This window comes from Macrosteles quadrilineatus, unplaced genomic scaffold (genome assembly GCF_028750875.1).
Source record: "Macrosteles quadrilineatus isolate MER2022 unplaced genomic scaffold, UCM_ALF_1.0 Scaffold_3__2_contigs__length_128488019, whole genome shotgun sequence".
Taxonomy (NCBI): Eukaryota; Metazoa; Arthropoda; class Insecta; order Hemiptera; family Cicadellidae; genus Macrosteles; species Macrosteles quadrilineatus.
Genome location: NW_026542596.1, coordinates 76733219 through 76742557, shown reverse-complemented (window position 1 = coordinate 76742557; position 9339 = coordinate 76733219). Strand labels below are relative to the sequence as shown.

General features: G+C 35.8%; 1 protein-coding gene across 4 annotated transcripts in view; it reads right to left on the bottom strand.

Moving 5' to 3' along the window:
- Positions 1-1307: 1307 nt before the first annotated feature.
- Positions 1308-9339, bottom strand: part of LOC128988760 (epidermal retinol dehydrogenase 2) — a 28156-nt gene continuing 20124 nt past the window's right edge. For 2 of the 4 annotated variants that reach the window (XM_054410371.1, XM_054410370.1), the window contains exons 2-8: positions 8881-9035; positions 6066-6220; positions 5300-5477; positions 4077-4206; positions 3635-3755; positions 2707-2832; positions 1308-1947 (exon numbers count right to left, since the gene is read on the bottom strand). In XM_054410371.1, coding sequence (XP_054266346.1) covers positions 1878-1947; positions 2707-2832; positions 3635-3755; positions 4077-4206; positions 5300-5477; positions 6066-6220; positions 8881-9024 — 924 coding nt within the window. In that variant the 5' untranslated portion in view covers positions 9025-9035 and the 3' untranslated portion in view covers positions 1308-1877. The remainder of the gene's footprint in view (positions 1948-2706; positions 2833-3634; positions 3756-4076; positions 4207-5299; positions 5478-6065; positions 6221-8880; positions 9036-9339) is intronic. The other 2 variants (XM_054410373.1, XM_054410372.1) reach the window with 1 other exon arrangement.

Sequence of the window (9339 nt, the reverse complement as noted above, 5' to 3'; positions counted from 1 at the left end):
TCCTCTAAACCAACCTCACATCAACCGATAATCAGATTATTCACCTTCACTCGTAGAATATTACAGTTTGTTTTAACCGACCTTGTTATGAGAGCAGTTCTGTTCAACCGCTGCTATCTGAAATCTTGGCATTTCCGCTCCCACACTCAGTGATGGGAACAATTTGCTAAGGTATAGTGAGAGGCTATAAATATAAACACCCTGTCTTGTAACATGATGGTTGCTAGTATCTTTAATTTCGAAAACAAGTTCTGTACTGTATAGCAATCAATATATTTGGAAAGCATCAATCAATATATTACTGAAGGTATTAAAATAAGAATGTTTATTGACTCTTGCCTACGACTATTCCACTGAAAGTATTTGACTTTACCTACGTTTTGGTTTATTTTTAACTCATCAATACTCAGAAAATACCCCCGCCGCAGCACACCTGCCGACCAAGCGAATTTCCATTTGTCTGATTTGATTTTCAATCAAATCTATTAAAATACCCTTTGGTTTATTGAGTACCTAGGTTTGCTGCTACAAGGAAACTAATAAAGTGTGTTTTTTAGTAAAATATTAATAGCTTAGTATAAAATAAATAAATTTGCCAAGTTTGATAAAAATATATCCATAAACAAGCAAACTACAACATTTTACAATATTCTCCATAAGAATAACATGGGAATTTTAAATTAAAATTTTTTTGAATTTTCTCCGTTACCAATAACCGTACAAAAACACTTTGATAAACCATTTTTTACCCCGTAAAACCCCATTCCCATGGTCCGATCATGCGATGATTTGCGAACTCATTCAAGTTTATCCCGCCTTACACATTTAAACCAAATTTCATCAAAGCCGGACAACAATTTTGATGCTATGGCTCACAATAAGTCATTAGTTTCACTTGATAGAAAATGTTGTGTATTCGACAGTACGACAGAAATAAATTAGTAATTTAGATCAGCACAATCTCTCAGAGGCCCATATAAAGAATTAAAAATACGACTACTTTGATTTAAAATCTGTCTAGTTGTATCAATAGTCAAAGGTGATAGATACCCTGCTGACTCATTTAAAGTGCCAAAGTATTACATTTGTATACTGAATAATCGTACCTTCTAATGAAAGCTGGTAAACTGGGTTAAATAATTTTCTTATCGAGGTGATTAAAATCAACCTAATCTACAAATAAGGCAAAAGGGTAAATTGATTCAGGTTTATAGAGTGCATATTTTTATTATATACATTTTTCAGTATCACAAACACACTTATCATAATATTCAATATTCTACAATATTAATAAAGCAAAAGTGAAGTCCTTCAAAGTAAATACAGTTTATTTGAAATGGCAAGAATTGAAATGTCATGAATCATGTTTCCTAGACCTACTTACACGTAAACGTAAATATACAAGTAAAATTAATGGTCTTACTTGTTATAATGTCTTTAACACATTTAAATGTCATGAAAATGTTGTGATGAAAATAGGAACACGTGTGATGAAATGTTGAGAGGTAATCTAACTCAGAATAAATGCAAAATAATTATGCTGGTCTCTAATGTACGTTGCAGCTTTGATTTCAAAATCCAGTTGCAAGGTAATAGATTCAAGTTTTATCCCTGTCAGATTTAGATTTATTTGAAATAAAGAGCAATCCAGTTGTATACCTTTAAACTAGTTTCCCTTAAGGTTTAATGAAATGAGGATAAAAGTCTTCATACTGTTAACACAATGTCGCAACTAAGTTGCATTGAATAAAATTCTCCATTAAATACTTAAGGGGAAACTGGACAGTAACTAAATTTCAGAAATCAAATTGCAATGTACAAAAGAAGTCTTATATAACAATTCAGTAAGCCTAAACTAACGTTGGTACTTGGTAGCATCAGTCGTGGGATTCTAATCCGCTGTCAAGAAAATCCTTCACCATCAGTGTTACTTTGACCGGGAACATTCTGAAACGATAAATATAAATAACAAACAGTAATAATTGGTTTTGCCAGCTACAACGGCTCTCATGAATTAGTGTTATTCTCTTCAGAGTATTAATGAAAATTATCAAATCTGTTTATTGTTGGTCAATTGTGAGTTTTTTAGAGACCTCTATTGGAAATTAGACATTTTAAAATTTTAAATGACATGCTTTTAGTGGAGTTACCATTTGTAAAAATTGTTTGTGGGCTTCTCTCACCTCTATTATTGCCATGTGAAATCCAGGACTCGTCATTACACACACACATAGATACACATCACACACAATGGTCTATTAAATCAAGTGCAAGTGTTTTGTGGAACCCATAAAACGTCCCGCTTTCTCACGGTAGGGAAACTATCTTGATCCTAACCACGACTCAACCACGAGGATCAGAGTTGCCTAACCACGAGGGTCACGAGTCACCTAAACACAACCACAACTCAATCAGTGTGTTTATGATGAATTCCGTTTATCACTAGACAACAATAAAGATAAGTGAAGCCCAAAACAATTTCCACAAACCTTTTATAAACCTCCTAAAGCCAATTCAGGCCAATATTGAACATGAGTCTCGGATGACTAAGCAAATAAACCGCTTTTTATGACTACAAGATATATTTAAGAAGGTAACCAAGTTCTTACCGTACTGTACCTGATTAAGCCTCCGAAAATAAACCTAGAAACCCCATGATGATACAGTGTTAGTGTGTGTTAAACAAAAACAAAGACGGGATCGTACCTCAAGATGTAATTGACTGCCAGCAGTCCTGAAGGAATAGATATCTCTCTGTAGTCCCTCCTCACTGCCTGGATGATGTGTTTGGCTGCGTCTTGGGGCGAAACAATGCCAAGAAGGCCTGGGAACCTGCACAACAGGTAACCTAAGAAATCTGCTAAAATATAATATAATATAGCTATTCCAACAATGTCTTACGTGTTTAAAATAATAGGTAATAGTTGTTTTCACCACACAATGATGTTTTAGGCTGTATTACATACGTTAATAGGTGGCTGAAAGTTACATTTTGCTGGCCATGCCAGCTGTCATCTTAATTTGGGGACCGAGCAGGTTTTTACAGCCCGGGGCCGCAAAATCAGCTGTCCGCTTACTTACTTAAAACATGAATGCATTTTAAATACTAGGCCTATTCAAAATCCATAGTATTTCAATAGAATTGTGTTATTGTCACCGTTGTCTAGCAACTATTTATTTTTATTTTTGCTGATTCCTCAAATTATTTCTTCACATAACCTTAAAGTTGTAGTTGTGTTGACTATCAGTGTGCATTATTATAGTGGTGAATAGTGGTAATAGAGTATAGTGTGGTGAAAAATAGCATTCGTACCACAGACCAAAATGGTCTTGCCGGCCCGAGATAGTTTTTAAGTTCGAGACGAAGTCGAGAACTTAAATCGATCGAGAGTTGCAAAACCTCATTTTTGGCCCTAGGTACGAAGTATAGGATTGTGTCAGCTACACTTGAGAGAGATATAATGACGCCAAAAACGAGACGTACTTTGTGTTTTTAAGTAAATATCCTGAGTGCTGCAGAATACAAATAAGTGAGGAGGAATATAACGAGTATTGTAAAGTAAAAGAAAAGAGTGCAGTTAACAGTTAGTAATCAGTACAAATATAGCCCCGTTTTTAAGAGACTGTAGGTTACCTAATCCTAGGTTTCTTGCACAGCCCGGTGTTGACGATATATGGGAAGATAGTAGTAAACTTGATGTTGTTCAGTTGTCTCTTGTCTTCTCTAAGCTCTTCTGCAAGAGCTTCCATTAGACCTGTGACAAACATGCTATAGTTGATTAAGAACATACAATTTAAATGTTTTTGTGATAAGTTCTAAACACATTTTGATTTTTGTTTACCAAACAGCCCGATGCTAGTCCGGCACTTTCTCTCATAGCACAACCTTGTTATGATATTGGACTGGATTAATTAGAGTCCACTGTCCCTAGAGAGCTTTACTTTTTTACACTAACCTCTTTATTTAAAACATTTATGAAAGGGCTGTTGAATTTTAGTTAGCCTACAATCTCTGTCTTTATTCAGAAACATGAGAAACTAATATTTTCAAGTAAATAAAGACAACTGCTGTTTACCTCTTACAGCAAACTTGGATGAACAATATGGCACAAGGTTGTTCAGACCCAGTACTCCAGCCATAGAGGAGATGCCCACCACGTGGCCATGGTTGTTGCGAACCATGCTGGGCAGAAACATCTGCAGCATCTGAAGATTTAAAAAAGTTGTCACATAATGGTTTTTGTTTTAAGAAACCAAAGAAAATCTAAAAGTTCTGGCACGGTACTTTCAATATAGTATTGGTTGAAGGAGATTTTTTTACTCTAAGTAAGTATTTGTGGCTTGTTTGGGGTTTTTGAGAGAATTTTATTACTATCGGCCGAGGGCAGGCTTACTTATAAAAAAAGTCTGTCAATAGCCTTTATCCTCAATTTAGTGGTTCTGCATTCAACGATAGGCTATTTACTTTTAGACAGTGTTCAGTAGTTTGGCGTTGCATTTAATCTGGCGCTGTCAAAGTACCAAAGTAGCCTATCAGATTAGTGGAGGTTTACTGTGTTATGGGTTTTCTTTCAAAAACCGCAGAAGGAATTGAACCTATTATTTGTGATACAAACAATATTCTATCAACATTTAGTTCGCGCAAATTAATTAGTAGGTTAAAAAACTAGCTAATCTCCAATCCAGTTGCTGACAATGTTATGACAAAGCACAATTTAACATCTACAAGGAGACCGATTGATTTTTTTTTAACACTAAAAAAATACATAGCCTAAACAATGTTGAGTATTTAAATTCAAACTACGATTTGCATTTTTTAGCTTAGTTTTTATATGCTAAACCTAGACAGTTGAACTTCAACTACAGTATCCAAATTGCATACAGAAAGAATTTTAAAACCTTAAAACTCTCAGGAGCCCAAAATCCTCACAACTACCCTTTTGCGACAAAAGGGTGATCGCAACAAAATCCTGAACATCTGCAGACAATGTTATCATGAAAAAAATATAGAATATCTTCTGGGGTATTGTAGACATGATATTGTCTGCCCTAGTCAATGAAAATCAACATCGTCCGAAAAAGTGTAAATTGTTCAGTAAATCTTCACAAATGGGTTCTTGGATTGCAATAATAAAAGCTTGGCTTGTCTTGGCCTGTTTTATAAAAAATACCCCAAAATTTTATAAAAATCAAATCAACTGAATTTTTGACTATCCGAACATGGCACGGACGGTCACAATTGATTTGGATAGTTGGAGTTTCACTGTACTTCTTACTGAACTGATATTTCATTATTTACCCAGAAATGTGCAAACACATTGATGTCGAAGATCTTCTTGATCTCGTCGGCGGAGGAAGACGAGAAGGGGTGGCAGGGCATGATGCCTGCATTGTTGACTAGATAAGTCACGTCTCCCACCTCCTTTTGTACCTTGGCGGCCAACTGTACAACTTGGTCTCTGTCCGAGACATCACATCTGCAGAAAAATACAAGTGTAAATATTCCAACAACTACTTGCTTGCCAAGGAATATCACATAGCATGCAGAGTTTAGTGTAAAAAGTAGTAGTGGGTGTTTTTATAGGATGTAAGCTGAAAATAATAACATCATTGATTATTATTTAGTACGGCCAGTCAGCTTCCGTACTCGTATCGGTCATCATGTGCGCGACGGGCCTGTCTCTTGTTTTATATGTTTTAAATATTTTTTTTTATCGTGTTTCATGTATGTGTAAGGTTTGACAACGCCAATTCTGGTAGATAAACATATCTGAGGTTGGTATTTTGATGCCAAAACGGCCGTAATATACAGAAACTTCAGAGCTGTGGCTAAGTAATTGTATTATTATATTATACTCTCCTAATCTTGCACTTGGCAAAAGATTCAACAGTTTTAAAATAAAAAAAAAAACACAGTGAAGCTTACACGTCAGTTTCAGAGCTGAAAATAATGTCATTCTGTTCACAAATGATGCCAAGCAGCTAGGAGCCTCGTTGCGGCGTACACGCGAACTACAAAACTGTACACAAAAACAGCACTCTTCTTCCAAAAACATCAAACTTACTCAAATCTGTGAACTTTAGAGAAGCCTCTGTCTTTCAGCTCCTTGACTGTCTCCTCGTTGCCCTCTTTGTTGATATCAACACAGACGATTTTAGCTCCCAGTTGAGCAAACTGCAGGGCGAGTTCTCTACCGATGCCATGTCCTGTTCCAGTGATCTGTTTTTTGTTTTCAAAATAAATTATTATGTTTAACTATCATGCTAATAGGCAAACTTAAAACTGTTGTATAATGTTGATACTGATGGAATAAATTAGTTATCATCTTCCAGACCTCGAATGTTATTAACAATGCTCTATCCCTATCCAATAGTCTTTTGAGTTAAATTATTCTAGTCACAATTGTTTTTATTGGTTTTACTTTACTTGCTTGCAGCCAGTGGTTAGCTGTAATTTTGTGAGACACATTTAGACGTTTGTTAATAGGTACAGACCTAAGTTTTTAAGTAGTAAGGTTTATGTAAATTTATGCAACAAGTTTTGAATTCAATTTGACTAACATTAATTTATAGAACTATTTTTTAGTGTCTAACTAAATTTTGGAACTCTGCTTATATTTGTCCTCTAGAGCAGGGATTCTCAAACTTTTTTGAACACCTTTAGAAACCTGAATACTTTTAATACTTTTCAATGAAATGGCGACCATACAAAGTAGGTATTTTAAGCCAAGTATGAATGGAGATGAGTGTAGGATGAGTGGCCTGATCTTGTAGTCTTGTTAGTGACTAAGATCGACATATTCCTTAGACACAGCTGTTAATTAATAGCCCATACAGCTAATGGCAACTAAGGGACCTACAGATTGGTGGAATCCGAACCACATTTTTGACTTGGTATTAACAAATATAAATCCCCCAACGGAAGATGAGATCAAACAAGCGATAAAAGAAACAAAAAACTGGAAAGCTCCGGGATGTGACAACATTGCTCCAGAGGTTATAAAGGCAGCACCAGATATAGCAGCAAAAGTTGTAAAACCACTGTTTGAAAGAATCTGGATTGAAGAGATTATGCCCCAAGACTGGAAAGTGGGACTTCTTTGTAAATTACCTAAGAAAGGGGACTTAACAAGGTGCGAGAACTGGAGAGGTATATCCTTGCTATCAATCGTTGGTAAAATGTTTTCAAGAATAGTATTGAATAGAATCAAGGATGTAGTAGATGGGAAATTAAAAAAAGAACCAGATCAACACAATGAGAATAATAATCGAACAAATGAATGAATACAGTGTTGGTATATATCTGGTTTTTATAGACTTTATGAAAGCCTTCGACTCTATTAAAAGGGACCAAATCTGGAGAGGATTGACAAGATTAGGAATCCCTGGAAAAATAATTAACCTAATCAAAGAAATGTACAAGAACTACAGTTGTAAAATTATACACAATGGACATTTAAGCAACCCGATAGAGGTAAAGCTAGGGGTGAGGCAAGGTTGTGTCTTGTCACCAACCCTCTTCCTGGTTGTGTTGGACCAGGTGTTGAGGAACATAAGTAGGAGAGAAGCAAAGGGTATTTCCTGGGGTCTACAGCAGAAGCTTGAAGAACTTGCATTTGCAGATGACATCTGTTTCTTAGCCCACAAATTCAAAGATATGGAAGGAAAACTTGCAGATCTTGAAAAAGAAGAGAAAGCTATAGGGTTGAAAGTCAATGTCCAAAAGACAAAATCAATGAGGATCAATCCAGTAAATAACAATATGTTTAAAATGGCTGGAGAAGAGATAGAGGAAGTGGATTCTTTTACATATTTAGGGAGTGTGTTGACAAAAAATGGAGGGGCAGATGATGATGTAGTGGCCCGAATCAAGAAGGCAAATGCTGCATTTGTTCAACTATACCCAGTTTGGAGAGCTAGGGAAGTATCAACCAGAACAAAGTTAAGAATATTTAACACCAACGTAAAGTCAGTTTTACTTTATGGATGTGAAACGTGGAAAGTCTCTCTAGCAATCACAAACAAGCTACAGGTATTCGTGAACCGGTGCTTAAGAAGAATCTTAAGAATCTATTGGCCAGAAGTAATCTCTAATAAAGATTTGTGGACAGCCGCCAAAGAGGATCCCATAGATATACAAATTAAAAAACGGAAATGGCAATGGATAGGACACACTCTGCGCAAAGATCAAGACGCCGTAGAAAAACAGGCCTTGAGCTGGAATCCCCAGGGACAGAGGAGGAGAGGAAGACCGAGAAAAACATGGAGAAGAACAATTGAAGCCGAAATCAGAGAGGCGGGTAAGAGCTGGAGAGAAGTTAAGGCATTGGCTGCTAATCGTGTCCGTTGGCGCTGTTTCGTAGAGGCCCTATGCTTTGCCAAGGAGTGACAGGAAATAAGTCAAGTAAGTCATTAACAAATTGGTCTAATTTTCAGGATAGGCCTAGTACTGCGGATAGAATGTTTCTCATGCTCCCATTCCCCCATATTAAAAGCTCATATACCATATGTAAATGGGGCATTCTAATGTCCCTGTGCAATTAAAAATCCATACTCTACTCTATTTTCAATAAGGTTAGGGTTAACAAGGTTAGGGTTTATTCGATGAGGATTAAATTTAAAGCTTGTATATGGCTACTATTCCAAACAAATTTTATACCTAATATTTTTGCTTTAATTTTATTTATATTTTTATATAAATAAAGTGCTCATGCACCCCCCCCCTGAAATCCTTCCACACCCCCTAGGTCGAGAGCCGCTGCCCTAGACTTAATTAAAAACTAATAAATCTCCTAAAAATCTAGGATTGTACAAAATAAAATCTGCATTAACCTATAAACCTATCGGTGATTCAAACGCAAGACCTCATAAAATACTTACCAAAACAGTTTCATTGGCAACAGACTTTTCGTGAACCGGTACTAAAGTTTGGTAGAGTGCTTCAAACACTCCAATGATAACTTTGAGCAGCAAAATTGTGATGTCAACTAATAGTGTGGCGACTGATGTTAGTTGAGAGATCATTGTCTGGCCTTCTGAAAAAAAATATTGTGATTAAAATCTGTCAAAATTAAATCATTAAAGGGTTTGAAATGGTCTGTAAAATATTACAAAATAACTTTAACAATAGCTTAACTTATTACAATTAAAAGCATTTATCTTTTTTATGTAAACAGTCACAAGTGAAAATTGCGCATATGTTTGATGTTCTGCTTATCATTAACTTAGTGACTGAATAATTCAAGGTCACTAACATTGTTATTACTGCATTGCAGGCTGCAATGTGTTGACTTGACTAATTTAACAGCTTCAAGAATCAAGAATCAAGAATCAAGAATT